Raw genomic sequence first — 26,795 nt, 5'->3', positions numbered from 1 at the left:
TCCTCTGCAGTGAATGGGTGCCGTCAGAATGAGAGTCCAAACAGCTGATTAAAACATCACAATAATCTATAAATAAACCACACGACTGAACTGAAAAGTTGTGTTTGTGTAAGAAAAATACTAGTATCAAGACTAACAGTATTATATTTCAAATAAACTACTATTATATTTTAATATTTCAGTCTTTCTCCGTTTGTGTATGTATGCATTTTTTGCCCTCTGTATATAACATTGCTTTGTTATAGACGTTCCCATTCATTCAACAGCCGACGTGTCACACTTATGATTTCTTTAGATTTTGGATTGAAACATGACCCGATTGCTTTTTCATGGAGCTTTCATGAGGTTCACCTGCTTCTTCTAAACTTAACGTGAAACTTGACAAATAAATATGCATATACAACTGTAACATTTAAGGTTGTTACGCAAAAAAGGCTTTTATTTATATTAACCATTTGTTTTATTCACAGCAGCATTCTTACGATCAAATCCCCAGTTCCTGCTTGCTATGCAGTCCAACACAAAAACAAGGAATGGGGAAATGGGATAATCCACTCAAAACTTAGAAAAACAAAAGAGATGATATATGATACACTGTACTAGGGCTATTGTAGGTCAACATGCATCTCAGTCAATCAAGCTTTTGCATTTCCACAGGATCTGACATGAAGTGAAACAAAAGAATTTCAATCACTGGATTGTCTGAGAAAGAAAGAACAGGACATCAAGTTGAGAAATGGCCTGAGTGTAAGAAAAAAACCGAACAATCTGCCTTGCCCACACTTAAAACTTCACCTACAACACTTGTAAAAAAAAAAAAAATGGGTTTTTTTACACAACACCTCCAGACTCTTTACAGAGAAACACATCTGTCCAGGAGACATTTCAGTGAGAACAAACTCCTCTGTGCATCCAAACCAACCATGTTGATCACACTCACTGATTGATTTTACCAAAGTAACACCTTGTGTAAATACAAGCAAGATAAACATTGTATTAGAAACCTACCGTGTGAAATCATGAATGGCATAATTTCTAGGTGTTAAAATGCTTACATACACATAAAAAAAAACAAAAAAAAAACCTTGGAGATCTGTGCGCTTCCTCTTATGACAGTGTATTTCAACGTGTGCACCTTCCCGAATTACAGAACTATTTGTATATGTGGATTAGTCTTTAAGCATCACTTTACTGCATGTCATCTTTAATCGGCCGTTTCCAAACAGTCTTTGTGTTGGAGCCTTTTTGTCTGCATTGCAAATGTAAATAAAAAGAAACTGAGCACCTTTGCCATGCTAGATCCACTTGTGAGTAGTAATGTCTATTTTTCATTTTTTCAAGGAAGCAAGTCTCCCTGACTGGGTCAAGTTTCAATCCACCTCCTCCATGCTGCTGTAGGACGGGGCGGCACATTCTCCAGAGTGTGCAAACATGTCAGAGGTCACTTCCGTGCTCAACTGAGGAGGTCCGTCTGGGTCCAGGTCTGTCCCAAACAGTGTCTGGCTAGAAGCCTGTAAAATAAACCACCGTTATAAAGGGAGACACTTTAGGCATCTTCTGAATGGAGTCATGAATGCCAACTGTTAATTCGCTCATTCATTATAAATAACATTAAAATAAAAAATAAAAAACACAAAAGCAAAGAGTTTAAGTATTCAACTAATTCAAATGAGTGATTTCAAAACAGGGTCATCTTGAATTATTTATTGTTTATGAAGAGCATGATACAGGCACTATTACAATTGAGCAGCATTTAAAGTGGTCTTAATTATTGCTGGGACATTTTGTGCAGCATCATAAATAACATGAATATTTTCTCATTTGAAGATATTTCAATAAAAATAGCTTACCCAAAAATATTCAATTATTGCCTAAATGATAACGCGCATGCATAATGCAGTCCTGCGCCCAAAGATTTACCCTTTAATTAGAATCAGTAACATTTCAAACACCTAATCCTGACTTATGACCTTAATGAGGTACAATAACAATCTGATGGTATTGTTTCGGTCACGGTGTCCACAGCTGAGGCATTCACAGAAGCCGAATGTCTTAGGCTTTGTACTGTGGACGGACTCATCAACCATTATAGCCCACCAGCATCCCTGAGACTGTTGGAACTGCCACATACCCAAAAACCAGAGTACCATTCATTTTACAATATGCGGATCTCATCTCAATTTACAACATGTGCTACTAGACTTTGAATCAGTGGTGCAAAGTAGAGGGGAAAGATCTCACTGCATGGTTTCCCTTGTTGGGAACAGAAGTACAGTACTGAGCTGATCTGCCTCGCTGATCACAAAATGGTAATTGTTAGCCCTCTGGTGTTCTTTGGTCACTTCTGACCTAATAATTTTACGTTTTGAATTTTCAAGAATTGTATCTTCATCGGAATGGTATGAAACTTGGTGACCTTTATGAGACTTGCTATGTACTGTAAATACAAAATAAAATTGAGGGCATGATTTAAAAAGGCTAAAAAAGGAGTCACACTTGTGGCCTTCGTGGTCAAAACTGACTGTGGTCAAAATGAACAGGTAACAGGCAAAAATACAGAAGTCTTTGGATGTAGATTCTACAAATCAGCCTTGATGCAGAAAAAAAAAAGTACATAATAAAGGGGTGTCACTCAGAAACGTCAAGAGTGCAAAACAGACACACACACACTGACGTGAATATATGTAACTATAACAGAGCAAGTTTTTGCAAATGTGTGAACAGTTCAGCTACAATGCAGGAAAAAAGGACACAGCAATGAAGGGGTTAAACTTCAAAACATCAAAAGTGCAAAACTACTACTACTACTCTCTCTCTCACTCACTCACACATGAACTTGTGTGACGGCAACAGCAAATTTCTGGAAATGTGTGAAATAAAATCAATATAGCATCTACTATAATTAAATGCCTTGTCTCTATTTTAACCTGGGGAAAAAAAAGTGTTAATTTGAATTGGGTGGGTGGATCGATTATTGCATAAATATTAACTAGTACCATACAATTCCCTCAAAATACAAAATAGTACATGAAAAAAAATACTGAACAAAATTAAATACATTGATTTAACGGTTTAAAAAAAAAAAACATTTGAGGTGTTTGTTCTCCATGAGTGAAACTCCTAAACAAAGAACACCAGAGGGTTAAAACATCTTAAAACATGCCAGACTACTGACAAAGTTAGGCAAAAATTCATTAAGACAGAAGAAAATCATTTAGTGGTTAAAATGAGCTTATTAGAAATGTAACTAAAAAACCAACAACGTGAACATGTAACCATGAAATGAAGTAGCAAGATTTACCCAAAAACAAAGACTAGGACTCTACCAATCTAGATTTAAAGTCAACATGAATTGGTATAGACAGCTCATTTTACTTCAATAATATGGCATAAACAAGAAGGAAAAAAAAGACATTCCAAGACCAAACCTGATTTTGATTGTAAAAAGTGGGTGTTAAAGAATGGGGTCAGAATAAACAATACATAAAATCACTATCTAGCCATTGGTTAACATTATTTTCATCAGCTGAAATAAAAACATTTAAAAACAAAACAAAACAAAAAATAAAACAAAAAACAACACACACACACTTTTTCTAGGGTCTTCTTCATGATAAGACCACTACTATATTAACTAGACTAAACTTTGAATTCATGTTGACTTTAAATCTGACATAATACACCTACAGAGATATAGATTTTAGTCAATCGCAGATTTTATCATAATTTTGCTGTTTTTAGAGTCACTTAAGTTCTATTTAAAACATACAGCTGATACACAATGCTGACTGGCAGATGTTAGAGATAGTCTCGCCATATACTCACTCTCATGTCCTTCCAAACCTGTATGAACATAAAAGATCGTTGGCTTTGGTACCCATTGATTTCCATTGTATGTACCAAAAAAAAATCCAATGGGAATGCAAACTTTTGTTACCAAAATTCTTCAAAATATCTTCTTTTATGCACTGAAGAAGAAAGTCATAGAGGATTGGAACAATATGACAGTAAGTAAATAATGAGAATTTTCATTTTTGGATTTATTTGGATCCCAATAATCTAAGTTTTGATTTATTGATTGGTCATACAGCTAAAATAAAATCTCAAGTCTGGCTAAAAAAGGAAGTGTCCTCCTAACTGCTCTGGGTATTTGTCAACTATTAAATGCATATACTAAGTACATTTATATTTACGCAAGACATTTTTCCTGAGTGTTTATGAAACATTCTGGACAATATTGTAAAACAACTGAAAAAAACAAAACAATCCTGACCTGGCTGTGTGACTCCCAAGCTATATAACATTGAAGTTGCCAAGAGAAGAGTGATGACTAACAGTACAATGCAAAGTAAAATGCAAAGTGCAAATCTGCACTTTTTGCTGAGGGTCTGCAGCTGCGGTGACTAGCAAATTAAACCCAGTTGGACCAGTATAACAAAGGATAGATGAGGTTGAACAGCAAGGCTAGGACTGCCGCCACAGTGCCCATGATGAAATATCTCAGACGCTCGCCATCAGAGTAATCTGAGATGTGCTCTCGTCTGTGGTGAGAATGCCCTCCCCTGCCCTCCTCTTCTTCCTCCGGCCTCGTCCTGGCACTTCTTCCACGCAGACCGGGGCGGAACAGACTCCGAAAAGAGGCCTCTCGCTGCCCCTCCTCATCCTCCTCCAGTTCCTGCCATATCAGAGACGCCTGCGATTGGCGGAAACCTGTGTCAGCTTCTGGGAAAGGGCCTTGCCTCATCATTCCACCGTAGAACACCAATTACACTGAGTATCAGAAAGCTCACTGCTCCAGTTTCACACACTCAGGTGGATGGGTAAGCAAAATAGCATGCAAAAGGACCACAAGAGGTCTCTTCCTGTCCAGAAGTAGCATTTCATTGTCAAATCATAGCTTTTTGAATCAATGTACACAGCCTGTGACTGAAATATCTACTGAATTAAAGGCAAAATGTTTCCTTGGACACATAAATCACAGCTTGAACTTAAAGGATGGACCACTGATGTAAAATATTCCCTCAAAAGTACCAAAATGTTTAACTTTGTTCACAAGCATCGTTATCTAATCTTTTAAAGACCCAGATGTTACTGAATCACTTTCAAAGTTTTACGATGGTCAGTCACGCATTCAACTGAGCCGAGAACGAAATATGTGACCCTGGACCACAAAACCAGTCTTAAGTCGCTAGGATATATTTTTAGCCATAGCCAAAAATACATTGTTTGGGGTCAAAATTATCCATTTTTATTTTATGCCAAAAATCACTAGGATATTAAGTAAAGATCATGTTCCATTGAGATATTTAGTGAATTTCCTACCGTAAACATATCAAAATTTAATTTGTGATCAGTAATATGCATAGCTAAGGACTTAATTTGGACAACTTAAAGGTGATTTTCTCAGTATTTTGATTTTTTTGCACCCTCAGATTCCAGATTTTCAAATAGTTGTATCTCGGCCAAATGTTGTCATGTCCTAACAAACCATACATCAATGGAAAGCTTATGTGTTCAGCTTTCAGATGATGTATAATTCTCAATTTTGAAAAACTGACACTTATGACTGGTTTTGTGGTCCAGGGTCACATATGTAAAGAAACTTCTTGTTAGAAATGGTTGAAACTAAGATGAAAATGTCATTGGTGTAAATTTTTCCCTTTTGAGATTCACTAAAGTCACGAACAGAGAAAAACACAATTCGTCAAATTGACTCTCAATGCCGTAATGCTTCGCGATTCATCTATTAGTCACGACTCTGATGGATATCACAAGGTGATTATACTCCATAACATCTCAGAGAACATAATCTCTCATGAAACAGCTAATTAAATTATAATCAGCTGATGTTGTCTGAGAGATAGCTCATTAAAAAATGAACGATGGAGAAAAATGTTGAGAATCCACCAGGAACGTTACCCAATCCGTTGCAACTTTAATGAACAAGTATATATCTGCTCCACTAAGATTAAACCGTTTTTCCATTGGGCTGCAGTGACATGAGAAGGTGCTGAGCTCACCTGACTGGCAGCACCTCCGGTTGCAGCAGAGGATTCGGCACCAAGGGGCCCCAGTAAGTGAGACGGCCTTTCTACCGGAGAGTTCCTGCGGCGATAGAACAGCACGTAGGCGTAACGCGTAACCACCTGACTCTCTTCCACCGTTGTCACTGTGCTATCATCAAACAAACGCCAGCCTGAAATAGTAAGTGACAGACAGTGAGATGTTTCACATCACAGCTAGTGAGATGTTATTATTGATCTAGAAGAGCTCGGTCGTACCAACGTCGCTGCGCTGGCTGTTCTTGTCGCTGGGAAGACGAGCGTAGGCCGTGTAGTGTCCTCCGATCATTCCGCCATAATGGTTGATCACAGCGTACAGATCATAGATGGGAGGCTGCTGGATGTCACCCTTATGACCAATACAGAACTTACTCAGGTCCAGGTTTCTGATGAGAAAACATCCATTATACGGTCAATCCAAAACATGGATAATAAACTAAACTATTTAGCTAAATGGCAAGTTCACAATTCATACTCCTATTAAGATCCACCTAAACTATCAGGATTATAGTGGCACAAACAACTGAGATTGTCTTAACAATATTTTTGTTAATTATCAGTGTAACTTTTTAACCCACACTTACTATATTCTAAATTATTTGTATAGCACTTTTCATAATAAATATAAGTACAAAGCAGCTTTACAGAAAACAGTGCCAGACAACTAGCAAGTCAGCTATAGGTGACGACAGTTAGGGAAGAACCTTCTAGAAAGATAAAATAAAAAATAATAAGTGACGAAACTGGACAGTAAAAAAAGAAAATGAAAAATATAAAAATAAAACATTCAAAATATTAATACTAAAATAACAATGGTTTGGGGTCAGTAAGATTTTCATTTTATTCAGCAAGAATGCCTTAACTGTCACTTTTGATCAAATTAAGGCATTTGTTAAAAAAGTAAAATAAATGCTGTTCTTTTAATCTTTCAGTTCATCAAATAATCTTACAAAAAACTATCATGGTTTTTTTACACTGAAAATAAAAGTTTCTGAATATCAGAATGATTGCTGAAGAATCATGTGGCACTGAAGACTGGAATGATGCTGAAAGTTTCATCATAGAAATACATTATTTGATTGTATTATAAACAGTTATTTTAAATTGTAATAAAATTTCACAATATTACTTGTACTGTATTTTTGATCAAATAAATACATGAGCATAACATATTTATATAATAAAACAAAATGAAATCTTACAGACCCTAAACTTTTGAAATCCTGTGCTAGTGACAGCCAGGGAGACTGAATATAGTTCAGTGTACCTGACTGGAAAATCAACCATATCATTAATCTTGTCCCTCCATATGAAGCTCCTAAACGAAAAGCGCTTGAGCTGGATGATGAGCACATTGGGAAGACGCCAAAGCAGCAGCTGTTTAGAGGCTTCCCTGTGTTGCTGACACTTAGGACAATACCTGAACCACAACAAGAGAAGATATGAGTGGGCCAATCACATTTATGATATCATTTAAACACACTGAAACAGATATGTCTGTCCGTACCATGCCTCTTCAGGGGCCAGCACCTCAGGTTTAGTAAAGAGGTTCAGGCACTGCTCCAAGGTGAAGTGGCCTGCCCTGGATGTCTCTGTAGCAGAGCCAGGGTCCTCATCAAACTCCAGCTCTTTAGAGCGCACCAGCACGTATTCCTTCTGCTTCTCGTTGTTCTTCCACACCAGCTCCAGCGTGCAGTCATCAGGCAGCTCCAGTACCGCATCACCTGTAGGTGGCACCAGGATGATGAAGATATGCTGCTCCTACACGAGCAACACATCCATCCAAAAACCTCTGACTGACCTTTGTCCTCAAGTTTTCTGTCCTCCTTTTGGCTCGAGTCCAGAACTGTGATGTAGAATTGAGACACGCTTCCAGTCGCTGACTCAGACGGCTGCTGATACCCGGTCACTACAGCTACCAATGAACATACAGCAACGGATTAGAACTCCACAACAAAAAAAACTTTAGCACAGAGAGTTACACCAACTTACCTTCTGGTTTAATAGCCTTTTCACATGATGTTTCTTTCTCCACCAAAGAATCTTGGGAGCTGGAGGCGAGCTCACAGCAGCCTGAGTCACTGGAGAGAGTGTCCCCACCTGCTGCGGAGATCACAGACGCGGTCTCTATTTGTGGTGTTGTGCCAGAGTCACCCTGCTCCGCCTGGCTTTCCGCTTCTACCGCAGATGACGGCTCCTCCTCTTGCTCCTGACAATCTGAGACGCTGCTTGCCATGGGGGTCAGGTCAACACGGGACAGGCTTGCCTCTGGAGACGTCCGACCCGACTGGAAAGGTGGCTGGAACACATTGACAGAGTACCTGCACACACAAAAAACTGAAGGGTTACACAGTGTTGCTGGTTCCTGGTTAAAAGACTTATACACCAATCTATTTGTCAAAACCACCTTAAAATAGATAATAAAATAAATAAATTGTAATTAAATGCTATAACTACACACACAAATAAATAAAATGCTTTCAATGCTATAAAAATTATGCTACAATAAAAAAAAAAATATTCTATCAAAAATATAACAAATGAAATTCAAAGCTAATAAGTGCATAAAAATGTTTAAAATATAAAACTTGGTTACAAAAATGAAAAAAGATGTTATGCATAATTTATAAATTACATGAATAGATTATATAATAAACAAATACATAAAATGCTATCAAATATCATTTATATACAACAAATGCTATAAAAATACAAATAAAAAATAAATCTGCTCTATAAATAAAGACAAATAAATGATAATAAATTCTAAAATAGATATCTACCTGAATAAAATCCTCACAAAATGTATACAAAATGTATATTTCATATAAAAGATATAAAAAGAGACAAATAAGTAATACATTCATAATAACACAATAATATAAAATATACAGACAAATAAATATTAAAAAGGTATCAGTGCACTTGTTACCATCTTCTAAAGCTGACCAAATTACCAAAACGGGGAAATACTTATTAATCTAGGCTAGTCTTATACCTAGAGTAGCCTTCCAGAAGCTGTGTCAGACGGGTGTAAGTCAGCCTAGACTCAGGCACACTAATTAAAAACGGCAGTCCAATATTCTCCACATTGGACCGGCACGTGGTCATGTGATTGGGCCAGTGGTTCTTCTGGCAGGCCCTGCAATCAGAGGAAAGAAACTCATCAACAACTACCCAAGGCAAAGTCTCTAAATTCTAAGTCTGATCTCAGAGCCAGCATAACACATGCTTCTAATGAACATATGAAAACTTACTGATTGCAGTAGCCGACGCGGTAACAGCGAGTACAGCGCTTGAGCTTCTCATCGTCAGGGGCGGGAGACTTCATGCAGCCAGCACACTTTGTGATTGGGATGCTTGGAACCTGAGGTCTCTGAAGATAAACACAAAGACACAATCAATGCATTATATCACAGCAAGAAAATTCTCAAAACCTAGGAAAATAATAAGAGTGACAGAAATGGTGTACCTGTTGGACCTTCAGCAGCACCACTCTCTCTTTGGCAAGATCTTTTGACAACACCTCAAAGCAGAAGAGCAGGTCACAAGACGAGACCGTGTCTAAAGCCTGAGACGGTGAGAAGATTGTTTGGAACCTGTTCTTCACCACCTGAGAGAAAATATTGAGGGAACACAATCTATTAATGAAGAATAAAATGTTTAAATATCACAAAGCACACATCAGTCGAGCTGGGGTGCGTTCCCAAAAGCAGTGTTAACTAACTATGGTCTTTAGTTCCATTGAACTCTATTGGAAAACGGCGGAAATAGCGACCATAGTTGCTTATGGGAAATGCACCCCTGGTCGATTGAACAAATTTTATTTTCAAGTGTGATCTTGGCTTATAACAATAAGATAAATTATTATAGTGAAAACTATACAATCAAGATAAATTATAGTGCCACATTCCATTTCGCAATGTTACTGTTGGAAAAAATGGCACACAAGAAATTAATAATGTATTATCAGTGTCATTAAAGAAGAAAGACGGTTCTACAAAATATTGCCTATATTTTTTAAGAAAAGACAAATTCTGACTTAAGCAATGTAAAAAATTTCCATTGGAATTGAGCCTAGGTTAAATCTTTCGAATTTGATAAACTTTAGTTTAAAAACAAAAGCACTTTGCAATAAACAATATAATAAAATGCTGTTTGGTCTGTATTTATGCACCCTCTTGGCTGTTGATTTAAAAATCTGGCGTCCCCTAGTATTTTAACCTAAACTGAAATAATACAATTAAATTTAGGAAATATTTGGGAGAAAAATTCAAATTTTCACAGTTTTTGCCACTGTAATATGTTGAACATTGTTTAAAAATTTTTAAATATATAGGTTTAGGATTTTTAAGTAGCTCTACAATATTATATCCACTATATTATATTATATAAAAAAACAAAAAAACACCTCAAATGAATGATGATTAAAAAAAAAATTAAGAATTATGATAGCCATAATTGAGCAGCCATACTCATCAGCATACTTTTCAATTCCATTTCCAAATATTTTAAAACAGAAACACAATATATTCTATGTGCTATAAAACTTGGATCAAACACAAGCAGATGAAGTGTTCAGAACAGGATTATCATACCCCCGCCAGCCTCAGGTTCTCTGGTTTGTTCCTCACACTGCGAGATACTGACTCCAGTACTTCAGTCGTGTTCGCGCTGTCTTTACTCACACTGACCAAAAACTACACAAGCAAAATGTTTTGGTCAAATATTAATAAATAAGAATGTCCATCCAAACAAAGTGGAACAGAACTTCAGAAAGTTGTGCTGTGTACCTTGACTGGTTTCTTGTGGGGATCTTTAGCGAAATAGAAAACAGTCAGCACCTTCTGCTTTTGAGGTAGGGGGACAGGCAAGTACAGGAAGGGGTCAAAGGTTATGGAAACCTGAAAAATAAAAAATGATGAGAAAACTCCAACAACCATATTGCTAAGAGACACAGAAAAATCATAATTATCTGCCCAACACCATTAAAAGTGCTAAAATTACACTGTTTTTACTGAATCATAGCTCTTGATGCATTACCTTAGAACACACGGGACACACCAGCTTTGACTTGTACTGGCCCTGAAAGAGGTCAACAATGAAGGAATCGTTCCTCATTTTATGCCTCTGCCACGCCTCTTCTGCAACAACCTGCCAAACCACAAACAAGAGCAACGTTCAGAAGATTTATCATCACGGAAAAGCCTCCCGTGGCAACTTCACACAACACAAACAAATTGAGAATGTTTTTTTTTACATGACTTTCAGATTTATTTATTTACTTGGCTCAAATGCCACAAATTCAATTATTTGAGTAATGACTCAAGTGAAGAATCTTAAAGGTCCCATACTGTACACCTTTCTGGAGTTTTATTTTAGGTTTTGATGTCCTTAAGAATATATATTTGCAGTGTAAGTACCAAAAAACATCTCAATATATTTTTACAGCTCTTCTCTCAGAAGCTCTGCTAAGAACAGGTCGATTTTGGCCTGTCTAATTAATATTCATGAGCCTCTCTTCTGATTGGCCTGTTGTTTTCTGAGTGACGCACGGCCAGGCCAACCACAGGTAAGTAGGGTCATGTAGTGCTGACGTCACAATACATCAAGGGACAACTGGAGGCAGCCATTGAAATAATGTCTGTGTGCATGTGTGTAAAACAACAAACGATCAGGTTTCGTCCGTTAAAGTCAACCTTTTCGACATGTTTCCGTATTATTGTTGCTCAGAAATGGCATGGACGCAATGATGTCTGGGGGTTTGGTAAAAGGACGGTGGGCGGTGCTCGGGATGGTGACTGAGTAACGTTAGTTCAGACGTCACATTTTTACGGAAGTCACAAGGGCTTGTGAAAAGGCACAGCTACTTTATGAAGGCTGTGTGTGCACTTTACTGTTTTGAAACTTATATGGTAGTTACTAGGGACGTGACGATATCCTCGCAAAATATTTTGCAATGTTTTCATTAGAGCTGCACCATTAATCGTAAAAAATTGCGCTTGCTATCTTGATTCAAACACCCACGCGATCTTATTCCTGAATGACAACGATTCAGATATGTCTATTAAGACTGTTTCACATCACGAGTGTCGTGATCATCAGGCTGCTCGAGCTCCACTGACGCTTCCGATGTGAAACAGGTGTTAAAGACATTCAAACCTGCATTCATGCTGCTGCTGATCCAGAAAGAGCAACACAAACAGTCTTTCTGTGTTACAGACATTTAAATAACACAAGTACTGGGATAAAAGTTTATAGTTTGGGTATAACACTTATTGTCTACAGTAGTGATCAAAACGAAAGTATGTTAACACTTGTATTGTAACGCTTATCATCTTCCGCCAGGAGGTGGCGACAACCCGTTTAAAAAAAGTATTTGACATTGAATCATTCATTCAGGAGATTCCAGTAGTGAAAAAAGTCTTTATGAAGTGAGACACTGACTCCATTGAATTTTTTTTATTTGTTCAAATGAATATATATTTTTTAAAAGACTTAAGTCTTACAATGAACATTTTGTCAGAACAACTAGTAAATTACGTTATTTTGTGAGAGAATCGTGATGTCCAATTTATTTAAAAAAAAATTGTGATTCTCAATTTATCCAGAATCGTGCAGCTCTAGTTTACATGTTGTTTATTACTGCATATAATTCATTAAAATTTCATAAAGTATAAGTTGATTTCAAAATGCACCTACATTTTTTGCATTTTGTGTTTTTCAGTTGAATAAAAGACTATTTTCCCTATATATTTCATGATTTTTTTTTTTTTTTTTAAAGTCTAAAAATCTCGTCTCGTTCTTGTGAACCCAGTCTCGTGTCTCATCTCGTGGGATAAGTGTCTCGTCACACCCCTAGCAGTTCCTAGACCTCAGTTATCATGAAAAAAGCCAGGAAATTTTACTTTTGACAATATGGGACCTTTAAATATTTCCTATTCATTTTACATTATAATGCTTTGTCAACTGTCATATATAAATTAAATTCTGAATCTCAGATTGTCAGTGTAGTCTCAGACGTTTGGACTCTATTGGACTTGCTTATTAGTAACACACACACAGCTCCATATCCAAGGATGCGGTATGTTTTGAGACAAAACAAGAGCTTACTTCATCCTGACGGCCGTCTGAGTCAACGGTCTCTGTGTACGGTTTGTTTTGGATGCGGTTCAGGTCTTCATGCAGCCCATCCAGCAAGAAAGCCATGAACTCCTGAGCATCATGCTGCGCATAGCCTGTAAACTGACTGGCCTTACTGGCAACTATAGCCTATGAAGAGAAATGAAACAACACCCGCTTATTATGGGTTGCTTACATAATTACATATGGGAAACTAGAAGATATGATATAGGAGGATATAGGACATGATTTTGTTGCTGCATGAATACCTTTAATTTGGAGGGTTGAAATGCGTGGTGAGTGCCCTTCCACAACGCTCGAAGCAGAACAGCAAAGCTAATGGCCAGCCGTCCACCGGTGCCCAATGGATTATTACAGTTAATCTCTGACTCAAACCCACGGTCTGGAAACAACAAACACCACAACACCTGGTTAGGACACACAACCATATGAAAGAGATGCAATTCTCATCAATTAAAATGCCACTGACCATGGAAATAATCCCTGAGCTCCCGTGTGTTGGAGAGGGACTGGATCACACTGTTCATAAAACAAGTATTTCCCAGATTGACCAGTCCAGTGAAGCCAGGGAGACACACTTTCTTCTCCTCCACTTCTTCAGCTCTCTCACTGCCTGCAGGAGGAGTGTGAGTCATGGGCTGCACCATGCAGGTGGGCTTGGGCTGTGGACAGACAAAAGGATAAGTCATAACTAATAGTCCTGAGACCAGTTATGGCACATCATATGTGACAAACAGACATTGCACTTATTACCGTAGCAACAGTTGGTTCTTGTTTGAGGGACATGTGTTCGGAGACTGAGCGAGGGGCCACGGCATCCAGACCCGAGTCCTCTGGGGCCCGAGGGGGTTTGGCTTTCTCCTCTCCCACTCGTGGTTCTTCTTTAGCAGGAAGTGCATGTTGGCTGCTTCCTGGTTGGCTCTTTTCAAGCGTGGAAGGGCTGAAGGGCACAGCAACTTTGGCGCCCCCCACTGCACCTTGAACAGATGATAGTAGAGCTTGTGGTTAGCAGCTAGGGCTGGGTATCGTTAAAAAATATTCAATATCGATAACTTGACTTCGATATGAAATCAATTTTAACAAGATTAAATTTTTTTTTTTTTTTTAAAAACACACCAGTGTATACGTAGCCTTACACTACATCTAAGGGGGTTCGGACGCTTTCATGCTACAGCCTCTCGTGTGAGCCACATCTCTGAGTGTAACCGGTGTAAACTAGTAGGTGTGTTCGACTTGACACGGCGCTACAGGACGACTGCTCCGTACGCTTTCGAATCGCTCTCGAGGATGTTAAACACCAATCGATCTGCGCGGTGCCGATTCTGGTCGAACACACCTAGTGCTGCAGGCTTATAGGCTCACTGACGTTGACGAGATTAATCCCTTAGGTATCGAAGTTTGGTACCGAACGACAAGATATTTTTCGATACTCAATGGTCTCGAGGCAATTCAGTCGGTGCCTAAAAGTATCGAACTCGATACCCAGCCCTATTAACAGCTAAATGTAATTTCTGCTAATATTATGCTCACTATTATTAACTATTATGCTCAGCAAAGCTGCATGTAAAAAAGCTGCATCAAAAAAAAAAAAAACAGTAATATTGTGAAATATTAAGATTGAAAATAACTAATCTCAGTTCAAATATATTTTAAAATGTAATTAATTCTGTGATTGCAAAGCTGAATTTTAGTCTTCAGTGTCACATGACCCTTCAGATACGTGTTGATTCTAATAATATTTTTGTGAAATCTGCGATATAAATTTTTAAAGATAGAATAGAAATTCAAAAGAACAGAATTAGAAACAGAAATCTTTTAGTATCATTATAAATGTCTTTGCAATCACTTTTGATCAGTTTAATGCGTTTGCTGACCCTAACTTTGAAACAGTAGTGTATATGATGTGAATTAACTTAACCACAGCTGAACAATCATGATACAATTAATTTAGGATGCATCACTATACTAGAACTCTTTCTGAACTTATCAGAACTGAACTAAACCAAATGAATAGAATCAATCTGCGACTTGATGCAATTTCAATAGATCTAAAGTGGTGACTCAATATATAAAACTCAATATCAGTATATAAACAGACTGTCACAGCTCTAGTAAAATGTAATGCTGGAGTGGCAGCTATATTCGAGAGAAGGCTATGTGCAGCAGTGTGGGTCAGGAGCCTGGCACGAACACAAGAACACATTAGGCTTGACCCTGACTCACACTCGTATTGGGTTACTGGATCATCACTCCCTCTAGTCACATTCCTGTTCTTGACCATGTCCTCTTTCCACAGTAATCATGTATGCCTCCTATCACACGTCAGAGCTCTCTGAAAAGATCAAGGGTCTAGTTGTTCTTATTCAGCCAAACCTTAGTCATGGACACACTGCTTAGGCAGCTAATGCTATATAGCAGAGGTCGACCGATAAATTGGTTTTGCCGATTAATCGGCACCGATAGTTGATTGCTGGAACTATTGGCAAAAATCCATGACAATAGTTTTCCGGGTTGCGTCCGTTGCTGGAGTGACTGAGAAGGGTCCGCTGTCATTATACAGTGTGGAAATCACTGACACCTTGTGTTGTTTATTTTGACACGTGAAGCTACGCGCTGCACAGAGCGGGAAACTTCAGATGCGGATTTAAATACAGCCAACAGAAAATCGTGCCGCGCTACAGAGTGCCATTCACAGTTTTCCATTAAATTACATTATATTTGTCCCAAATCATTGTTAATGTACATAATAACTTCACCCTAGGCTGTAAAACTGTGTATTTTGTTTTTTTATACAACACATTTGTCTTTCTGTGGCTCTATTAAAGTATGCTTCCTTTATAGAGCTATAATATAGATTGCGCTTTCTCTTTCCGTTTGCTCTGTTTTTTTGGGGTTTTTTTAAACGGTGAACTTCAAAAACATCTGCGCCACATTGTTCATTCTGGAATTAAACTTTTGCTCATTTGGTGCACCACATTTTTAAACACTAAAGCACTATTTTAGTTTACGTTCAGTATCTAATTGGAAAAACTATCAGTTTATTAATCAATATCGGCCAGTGTGGTCCAACCTAGCTATCGGTTTTCTGTAAAATTGCTCGACCTCTACTATGTAGTCAGGCAGATGCCTTAGAGCAATTAAAACTAAGTCTATAAGTTTTCTGAACAGTGCTTATTGTAGGATTGTTCATGCTCTTAATTCCTCTGGTATTTGCCACTATCTGCATTTCAGTCCTTATAATTGATAGGACATATATGTATAGTTGGATTTATGTATGCGTATGTACTTATATATGTATTTAATGTTATGTTATCATTGTTGATGAGCTCACCAAGCAAATTCCAAACAACTAGGGTGTTTGGCAATAAATAAATAAAAATATAGTTGTAGCGGTACGATTTGTACCGAAACGTTTCGGTATGGGTCTTTCGGTTTCCGAAAATCCTTTTTTTTCAGGAAATTCAGATAATAAATGCCGTTTTGGCGCTCTTTGATGAGGCACGACACTTCACCGTATATGAACGCCTCACGGCAGAGCGGAGCACGGGTGAGCGTGATCATCTCTTCATCTTTATTACTAGTTGTAACGCAAAACTTACATGAATGAACATCTCACCCCTCACGTAATTGCTCAATTAGTGTTTCAACCGCGCAAAGACGTCATTAAAACAGCTTGTAAACAAAATGCTACGTAGCATTTCATTTACCTCAGGGAAGTCATCAGTGTCTACAGCTCGTTATTTGCTAGAGAAACGAAGTCTAGTGAAGAGCATTTTGCGAAACATTAGACTATACTTCATTATTTACTTTACCTGTAAGTGATGTCTTAATTATTTAATGTACATGTTTAAATAAATATTTTATGAAACAAGTTATGACTCTGTAAATTATTATATTTCAACAGCAAATAGAAATTGTATAATTTAGAAATTAATTTAAAAACAATTTACATGTTTGCATTTTTTTAAATTTTTAAATTTGAGTGTTGATTATTATAGCCTTGTTAAAAATAAATAGTAATTGAATTTAAGTTTGGGCTCTGTTTTTAATTGTAACTATACAGTAATATAAAAGGGATCCCTAGAGCATAAACTGAGGTAGATTTTTATCCCTAAGAAAATAATAATTGAATTTATTTAAAGAAAGAGCAATTTGTTCAGCAAACTATTGTAAAAAAAAAAAAAAAAAAAGCAATTTATGTTTAGTTTTTACCCTCCTGCTGTACCGAAACCATACTGAACCATGACGTCAAAACGGACGTACGTACCGAACTGTCATGTTTGTGTACCGTTACAACCCTACTATATGGTGTCATAAATGTAGACAAAATAATGTGCATGACATGATTGTTTGTTTAAATGTAAAAGATTGCTCAGAAGCAAATAGAGTCCAAGCAGCAGACCTTGTGTGGCAGGAGCCTCCAGACCCCCCCAGCGCTGACTGAGTCTTTTCTTCAGGGTTATGTCGATACGGGACGGAGTGAAGGCATAGCTGGACAGATCTGGCTGAATTAGATTCCTAAAACATCAGCAGACGGGACCAGTGAAGAAACCCTCAGAAATACACACTTGACCAGTGGATCGACGGATATTAAGATGCCCATTAGAAAGTCTTACCTGAGTTTAACCTGCCATTTAAAGACAGTGTTTGGTCCGCAATCCGGATGAAGGCGCAAAAAGTTGGGATCACTGTGGACAGTTTCAACAATTAGTGTAAATGTAAGAGTTGGAAACTTTATTTCTGGACACTGTGTAGATGACTCTCTCACCTGGTCTGGAAGATAAGAGTGAAGTCTTGTTCTCTGAACAGCACCCTGGACATCTGCCGGCAGATTTCTTTCATGTAGACATTAACGACCATCAGGTCTGTCCCTTTCTCATACGAGTCATTCTTCACAAACTTCAAGTTCACCATCGGCTCCGGACCTTAACACACATCAATCATGAGAAATAAAGTATAGTAAGAAGAGGCTTAGTTGGATAGAAAATTTATCAGCCAATTAGTCACTGAAAAAAACTGTACATGTTTGTTACAGACAGAACGTTAACGACTGGTCCTTGAGGTAATTACACTGTATATTGGACAAGAAATCCAAACAATCATCGACCTCAAATATGGATTATCACTTAAAATTGAAACATGTTAGTAGTAGCAACTTTACATGGCCGTTCACTCTAACATTAACCCAGAAAAAATGTGCAGTATTAGGGGCATATCCAAGTGTTTGTGTGGCATGTGGAAGCTATTGGTGCGCTTTCTGCATGACAAGGAGGCACCGGCACAATCACTGCCATTTTTTCCTGATAACAGTGGAAACAAAATACACCATCATTTTTGCTCATACAGATAAAGATTAATACATCTTTCGAAACTAAGGGTCTACTTTTATTTGTGTAAACTCAATGTCAAAAAATTTTGTGCTTTTGTAAACTAAAGAAAACAAACAAGATGCACTTTCTGCCATCTCAGTTTCTGTGAACTGGAGCACCTCACAAAATGAACAGAAATTCAGCGTATAGGCTACTTGCCTCACAGATGTGAGAAATATATCTACAGAAAGCTTGAAATGTGTACTCAAACTCTCTAATAGTAAATACACTACCATCCAAAGATTTGGAACAGTAAGAATATTTAAACGTTTTCTAAAAGAATTCTCGTGTGTTCATCAAAGCTGCATTTATTTGATCAAAATACAAAAAATGAAATATCAGTCTTTAGTGTCACATGATCCTTCAGAAAGCATTCTAATATGCTGATTTGCAGCTCAAGTTACATTTCTTATTATTATCCATGTTGAAAACAGTTTTATTGCTTCATATTTTTGTAGAAACAGTGATACTTTATTTGTAAGGACTCTTTGGGGAATATAAACCTCATTTATTTGAAAGAAATATTTTGAAACATTATACATCTTTATTGTCACTTTATCAATTTAATGTGCTTGCTGAAAGAAAAACAAAACCTTACAAACTTTTGAACTTTTGCTCTGACGGAACATCACATTAACATCACATAGAATTCCATTATATAGAAGTAATCGCTATAAGAATTCATTTATACCGGTATGTATTGGCATTTTAAATAGTATATTGCAGTAAGTGTGATGGTGTTTTAACTCTTTTCTTCTTTCTTAAAAATGTTGTTGTTGTTATTGGGTGTGGTTGTTGTGTAGTATTGTGTGTGGTTGTTTTGTATTACTGCAGCTTTGAGTCCAAGACAAATTTCCTGCAATGGACAATAAAGTATAACTCTAACGCTAACATGACACCACAATTGTTCTTAACTGACCTTCTGTATCCTCCTCTTGGCTCCCTCCATGTGGATCCTCCTTGGACTTGTCTCTCTTCTCCTCTGTGCAGCTCTTTTGAGGAGACTCCTCTTTCTTAGAGGCTGTTGAAACAGGCTCGCCAGATACCAAATCATGAGATGGAAGCATTTTAGGGATCTGGGCATCAGCATGTGGCTTCTTTTCATCTTTTCTGTTTTCTCTCTCATCAGATGTTATTTTTCCAGTTTGGGTTTTCACTGGAGGAGAACTCTCCTCTTGCACCACCTTCAGCTCACACACTGAGGAAACAGTCTTACTTTCACCTGCCTCAACCTGTAAACAGCACAAAGAACGGACATCAGGATGTGAGAGACTCTTTTCCACCATTATATTTCCTGCTAATGTCCTGCAGTTTTCACTTTCAAGTGAATTATTAGTCTCACCTGATCGTTGCTTTTTGGCCTCCTGTCCAGCTCTTCTTCTCTCGGTGATGCCTGGCATCCTTGACCTTTAACCTGCATCTGAACCCTGTTGTCTTTTGCAGTGCTAGTTGAAGAGGCACTACTGCTCCCGGCTAAAGCGTGTGTTTTTCCATTAACTGCTGGTTTGGATTTAGACTCCTTTGTCGAGCAGGGAGCTACTGGGGGCTCTTTTGCGTTTCTGGAGGGTCGCGTGGTGCGCTTTGCGCTGGGCTCATTGATCGGGTCTGCTTTATCGCTAGATTTAATCTCAGCTACCTTCACACCTGTGCTCTCGGTGAGCTCCACCTGTTTGCCTTTCATCCCTCGTTTCAACCCTCGGTCAGGTTTACCTCGTTTCTGCTCGGCAGAGGTCACTGCAGGCATTTTCTCAATGATTTCGGCAGTTTTTTCAGACTGCCCTGTAGTTGACTGGTCTGACTCTCTAAGGATGTTCACTATTTCTGTCTTTTTCTTGTTCTGTTCAATGAGGAACACAAATAAATAAAGCTTTATTGAGGGATCGCTGATCAGGAAAACATTTATGAATGCTCAAAGCTGCATATGTGCATGGCCATACAGTTCTGATATTGTTCTCTCACAGACCATATGCTTACTACACACAAAAAAATCTAAATCACAGACCAATGTGATGATATAATATATATGATATGACATAACATTTGAGATATATATATATATATATATATAGTTTTTTTTGCAAAATGTGTTACCAACCATAGATTTTTAGTAATTACATTTGTAGTTACTGTACAAAATAGAACACCCGCCAAAAAGAAATAGCAATAAATTAGGTCAAATTTTATTTATAAAATCTTTTAGATTATATAATAGAAGCTGAGTCTACCCAATAAAAATAGATTTTGCTCAAAAAAATTAAACATTTCATGAGAAAAAAAAAAGTTTGAAATGGAGATGGACAGCTGGAGAAAGAGAGTGGAAAAGAATGAGCAGGTGCTCTTACAGCAAAGGTGGGCCATGTGTTGAGGGGGATCTTCTTGTGCATGACTAGCTGCAGAACATTTGTTTTCTCCTTATAAAGCAGTTTACTGCAGGAGGCTTCAATTTCTTCATGGAGATTACAGCTCCATTCACGGCCATCTGAGAAAACGCGCACACACACACACACACAAAAAGGTAAGATTTTTTAATTTCTTTGAAAGACGCCTCATTTGCTCACCAAGGCTGCATTTACATGATCAAAAACACAGTAAGAACAGTAATTTTGTCAAACAGTATTGATTATATAAATGTAATTTATTCCAGCGAGGCAAAGCTGTGATCAGCTGCAATCACTCCAGTCTTCAGTGTCACATGGTCCTCTGTCAAAAGACCAAGATGTATCAAATCAGACACAAGTACACATAATGTCCTTACCCGGCAGGCGGATGTGGCAGGCAGAATCAGAAAAGGCATAATCAATATCTTCCACTCTCTGCACCCCAGCATCTTCACAGTTCAGCCTCACTATCACCTCGTACACATTCTGCTTCCAGTCCAGAAACAAATCTACATAGACAAATGAACATTCATGCAGGCTGGATCGGTCAGAAACACATTAAACGTCTGCAACTGAATGTATTATTTCATAAGCAGAGGGAATACAAAAGAACATTTATCTACATATAATACACAAAGTATAAACACAAACTAATAAAAGAGCAAAATCAAACCTGATTTCATGATAACGCTACACAATCTGATAGCCACTCATAGCAGGAATCCCAACTTCCTTCGATTTCAAACTGCTCTGTTATTGAGTTTAACATAGGTGCGTTTTAGCGAGCAGGTCAGAGAGAGCAGGAAAGAGCGAGAAAGAGAGCGTGTTTATCTCTATGGATCAGGCTTCAGGGTCAAGTGACAGCCAGTCCTGTCCCGTTACTCTCTCTCGCTGTGACACACAGATCTAAAAGGTCATCAAAAAGCCGCCACGCCCCACAGCTGGGCTTCTATTCCACGTGATGTCATCTGCCAGTATCCCATGAGCCTCCCTTACAAGACAGGAATCAGCACTACAGGCTTCTCCCGCTGTTCGTGTAGGGATGGTGCTCGGCTGAGACGAAACACAACACCTCGACAGGAGGAAGACAATGGCGCACTCATATGAAATGCATGTAGAGAGGGCAACGAGTGCAGCGAGTAAATGAAGGGAGTGTGAGGAATACTCCATGCGTGTGCTGGGCAGAGCCACTGACCTTGACAAAGCCCTTCTTCACCGAAGCAGAGACTCACAGGCTTAGATTACAACACTTCAGCACTCAGCAGAGCACTGCAGAGGCAAAACGCGCTCAGCAGAAAGGGCACAGCCATAGACACAGGCTGGCACACAGGGACTAAACAAACAAAACACTCATGTGCACTTGCCAATAGTCAGTAGTCACGTGTTTCAAATATCAGTCATCGTAAACTGAAAGCATTACGAGACAACATCAGTGTTTTAGAATTAGCCTTCTTTCGGTTCAGTGAAGTTAAAGTCAGTGAAAATGCTGATCTATATATAGACTGCTACTGAAATGGGGGATATCAATATTGGTTCTACATCACTAGAGTCAAGTCTGTAATTTTCACTGGATGATTATGACATTTTGATTTAAAATATTTGAGAAAAAAAAAGTAGTATTCATTCATTCAATCATTCTAAAGTTAGAAATGTGCATCTTATTTAGTGCAAAACAATGAAAATTGCAACCATTTAGGTTACAAAAGAGTTTTTTGCTTAAGCCTAATTTAATTGTGATGTTTAAGGCAGAAATGAAACAATTAAAGTGGTTCTGCATATCTGAAAGTAAAACAAAAATAATCTGAATCTGTCATAAAGCAATATCCATCTCTCTCTAGACTGGCCAACTTAAGTATATTCAACTAAGTCTAAGTTACCACACATACGCTAAGATGCTAAAATTCTCCATGAATGCCAGGTGCATGATAACATTCGATGATTAAAAAAGCCACCACAAATTAAATAAACAATATGGTCTTACATAAACAGTCAACATGTAAAATAAGGCTTATTTAAAGGGATAGTTCCCCCAAAAATGTAAAATTCATCAATCATCATTTATTCAGCCTCAACCTGTCTGAGTTTCCTTCTTCTCAAGCACCAAAGAAAATATTTTGAAGAATGATGGTAAAAGTCGATGGTAGCCATTGACTTTCATGAAGGTGAGTAAATGACAGAATTTAGATATTTAGGTCTATCCTTTAGAACTATCCTTTTAACACAACAAATGACCGTAACTATCAAAAGTAATATGAAATATAGGCCTACATATCTGTAAAAAAAAATAATAATAAAAAAAGATCACATCATTCAAAATGCTCTTATTGTTGTAGATTTACTTTCATTACTTCCTTGTTTTGTTCAAAGATAATTACCTAAAGATGATTATCATAAATGTCATTCTAAATGAAACTGGATTCGCCACATATCAACCAAAACCAGCTCCTAATGCCACACAACAACCAATTAATTAGACAAGCTCAGGACACAGTGCCATAGCTAAATCAATACTGACTAGCATGGCAGAACAACTACACAAGTTCAGTTTGTTTCACACAGTTAATGTCTGTTAACTTTCCGGTTCCCTGTTTACCACACTGTGTAACAGATTGGAAACCAGCCCAGCTCTGCACACGAAAATAGGACAAGGACTACACCATACCTTTAATGACTTTGACCTCAAGTTATGGGCCAGTCTGCATTTTATTACAGTCAAAAGGACACTGCACCACAGACGCTTCCTATCAGATCATATTACATTAGATATCACTGTAGTAAATGTTTTATCCCACACTATATTTTTGCCCCAAGCATATGAATCAAATATCTGTCTAGGACTCAACAGCTTGAATTCCAAAAACACCTGGAACACCTGGCAGAAGACAAAGCGAATGGACAATCAAAAAGATAAGAGATAAAATGAATTGGGGTAAAGGACCGGAATAAGAAAAAGCAATTTAGACGTACTTCATGAGTGTTTACAAACTAAGTCACCTCCTCACCTTTTCTAGTCTCTGAGCTGGTGGCTGAGGCGGCTCGCTTGGCCTCCTTGCTCTCCTGGTTGGCTCTGTCCTTCTGCTTCTTCTTACTGGTGCTGACTGCGTCGTCAGGTCCTCTCTGACCTCGCCTCCGGCCCGATTCGCTGGGGCCTGTACTGCTGCTGGCCATCTTCAGCCACTTGCCGCTAATGGGTCGGCTGTCTCCTACCTCGCTCCCGCTGCTGGAGCTGCTTCCACAGGGGTCTGGATCTGAGCTGTGCCGTTTCCTGCCCGGTCCAGCTATCTTGGCGGCGTTTCAAGTGAGAGCCCTCCCAGAAGAGAATCAGAGGGAGACTGTGAACAAAAAACAACAGCAATGTATGCATTTCAAATGGACTCTGGTTGAGTGGCAGTATATATTACTAAAGTCTGGAATACACTACACAACTTTTTCACAGATTTTTCCCCAACGCTAGGTCAGTTTGAAGACAGAGTTGACACGTTCCACAGAAAATCATGTAGGGTATGATGTAAACAGACTCTTTTTAGCTTCAAACATGTTTCATAATTTGGAGCCTATTTTACTGCAGTGTGTACACAAACGTAAGATGCCTAGTGTTTTTAAATAGCAGATTTAAGATACACCAGAAGTAGTGACAGATCTTATAGACAGATCGTAAAAAAGGGCTGAACTATGTATGTTCTATCCATCTGTTTTTAGTTGGATTTTTTGCTCTAAGTCAATTCAAGCTTTAAGTCAATTGTGGAGGGGTGGGGGTTAAACAGATTAATTGATTACAGAAGTCTGGTATACATCACTAGAGAGATAATCCGGTTATGAAATTTTGATTACATTATGAGGTCTTTTTGTTTTTTTCCAAACAAATGCAACATATACATGGATGAATCAAGCATTTATCAAAGAGATTTTAATTTCATGCTGACATTAATACTTTTAAACACCACAATAAAATATGAAATAAAGATGTGTTTTTATTTATTTTCTTCGTTTCGAAAAACTCTTTATTTCCGGGTAGAATTTAAAAAAAACTATATTTTCATTATGGTCTCTGACATTTAGATCCTACTTTATGTAATCGGATATAAAACAGGGTCTACATATGAACAAGACATGTTCTGAAATTTAAGGACCACACATTTATAACAAAATGTTTTGTACTGACTTGGAAGGCATTATTGAGTTATTTTTTATGATTATTATTTTGCCAAATGCGGGTTTTATAATCAATCTGTCTAATAATGGGAAAATATCAGATACACAAACAAAAACGGGATGAATGCGGGTAGTGTTTGAAAAATAATAAATTATGTCTGTATTTAAATATGTAACTTAAGTGGTTGCTGTCATGATATTCCGATGGCATTATAAAAAAATTATAAAATAAAGACTTCCCTTTTTAAAAATGTAGTGTGTTCGGACAATCCAACCAAACCTTCTGATCTCATACTACACTTTCACTTTTTTATTAAAACATTTAACGTCTAACGTTAGCCACCAAAACCGAAGCCGGTTACTGTCACTATCAAGACACTTCGCTGTCATAATCCAAAACAAATATGGAGAAAGACAAAATATCTTTGACTTTAATCATCTTCACATTTCCTTTTGTCCTCCTTTTCAGCTGTCAAATGAGAAAACCGTATCCAAGGGAAATCAAATAAGGTTATAAATCCGTAATGATCGCTAATGCCGCGGCTGCTAACCCGGCTAGCTTAGCCTGTCTGACTCGATTCCACACTCAAGTTCTCTTTAACTCAAAACGTGTCACTAACAAACTGCCCCTTAACATTAATTTTGGTCTAATATTAATAAATATCATTCGTACGATTTGTGACATGTCTTAACTTTGTTGTCTGGTTGTAGGAGATGCCGGTTCGCCGTGTTGGGTGCGGAGCGAGCTGAATACCCGTTAAAGGGAACAGAAGCGCGAGGCCTCTACACCGGCTGCCCAGCTAAACACTTCACCGCAAGGTCGGTGGTGCAGGACTGACAAACTTATGTATACCTACAGGACAGGTGAAGGCATATTACGATACCTGGATAAGACAACGGTTGTTTACACGAAATCTTACTTTGTTTCGTTGGTCTTCTGTAATGAGGAGTCAGAGCGGCGTGTCCTTTCCTCCGTCAGCGGAGCCGCGGCGACTGCAGCTTAAATTCAGCCCCAGGCTTCACACACGGCAGCGGGCCGCCGATCGCCCCTGAGCCGCATCAGCGCGCCTCCTAAAAATTAATTCTTATTTATTTCCAAAAATCCTAACCAGGACCCATTTTGTGGTGTTAAAACAGAAACAGAGCTACTGTAAACAAAAACAAAGACGCAACGAGGGTGCCAGTCCTCCACTTGAGAGCCGACCGCTGCTCTATGACTCCCACTTTGTTAGAGAACAAAAACAAACCGGGTAGACACGGCGATCACGCCAACCTGCTCCACACACAAACATACGCACGGTCTACTTCCGGACACTCTGCGTTTACAACCATGCGCAGAGGAAAACTTCTTAGGTGCGAGATTTCTTGATGCATATGATCTTAAAGTATATACTTGAAACATACTGTTGGATGTTATTCGTTAAAACGTCAAAGACTGTGTTTCGTTCGTGGAACCGTTCAAGTCAGTCAAACTGCTGTGTTTGTGCGTCAGTGCCATCTGCTAATTACTCTGTACCTGTAACTACCGTTCAAACTATTCTTAGTCAGCAAGGATGCATTGATTAAACTTAACATTTAGGGTATTTACTGTTACAAAAACTGTATTTTAGGTAAATGCAACCTTCTATTAATCAAAGAATCCTGAAAAAATGCATCACGGTTTTCTTACACAATATTGAGCAGAACAACTG

At 38.1% G+C, this 26,795-nt stretch overlaps 1 protein-coding gene across 6 annotated transcripts; it reads right to left on the bottom strand.

Annotated features, from left to right (window-relative positions):
- Nucleotides 1–411: 411 nt before the first annotated feature.
- Nucleotides 412–26,516, bottom strand: usp19 (ubiquitin specific peptidase 19). Of its 6 annotated transcripts, none has more exons than XM_058762988.1 (26): nt 26,025–26,492; nt 23,955–24,284; nt 21,330–21,461; nt 20,917–21,053; nt 19,917–20,411; nt 19,494–19,806; nt 17,974–18,130; nt 17,822–17,893; nt 17,608–17,723; nt 13,959–14,176; nt 13,675–13,867; nt 13,454–13,587; nt 13,176–13,334; nt 11,106–11,216; nt 10,856–10,966; nt 10,661–10,762; nt 9,535–9,675; nt 9,320–9,438; nt 9,061–9,204; nt 8,055–8,383; nt 7,864–7,977; nt 7,570–7,786; nt 7,330–7,482; nt 6,282–6,448; nt 6,021–6,196; nt 412–1,511 (listed from the first exon to the last, which is right to left on the bottom strand). In XM_058762988.1, the coding sequence occupies exons 2-26, from the start codon at nt 24,118–24,120 to the stop codon at nt 1,371–1,373; spliced, it is 4,317 nt and encodes a 1,438-aa protein (XP_058618971.1). In that variant the 5' UTR covers nt 24,121–24,284; nt 26,025–26,492; the 3' UTR covers nt 412–1,370. The 6 variants fall into 6 exon arrangements, with proteins under 6 accessions (XP_058618971.1, XP_058618969.1, XP_058618968.1 ...); XM_058762986.1 differs by having other exon boundaries at nt 13,959–14,182; nt 26,025–26,488; XM_058762985.1 differs by lacking the exon at nt 412–1,511 and adding an exon at nt 1,690–4,693 and having other exon boundaries at nt 26,025–26,516.
- Nucleotides 26,517–26,795: the final 279 nt, after the last annotated feature.

Source organism: Onychostoma macrolepis, chromosome 23 (genome assembly GCF_012432095.1).
Source record: "Onychostoma macrolepis isolate SWU-2019 chromosome 23, ASM1243209v1, whole genome shotgun sequence".
In the NCBI taxonomy this organism is placed as follows: Eukaryota; Metazoa; Chordata; class Actinopteri; order Cypriniformes; family Cyprinidae; genus Onychostoma; species Onychostoma macrolepis.
This window is presented reverse-complemented; position numbering and strand designations above follow the sequence as displayed.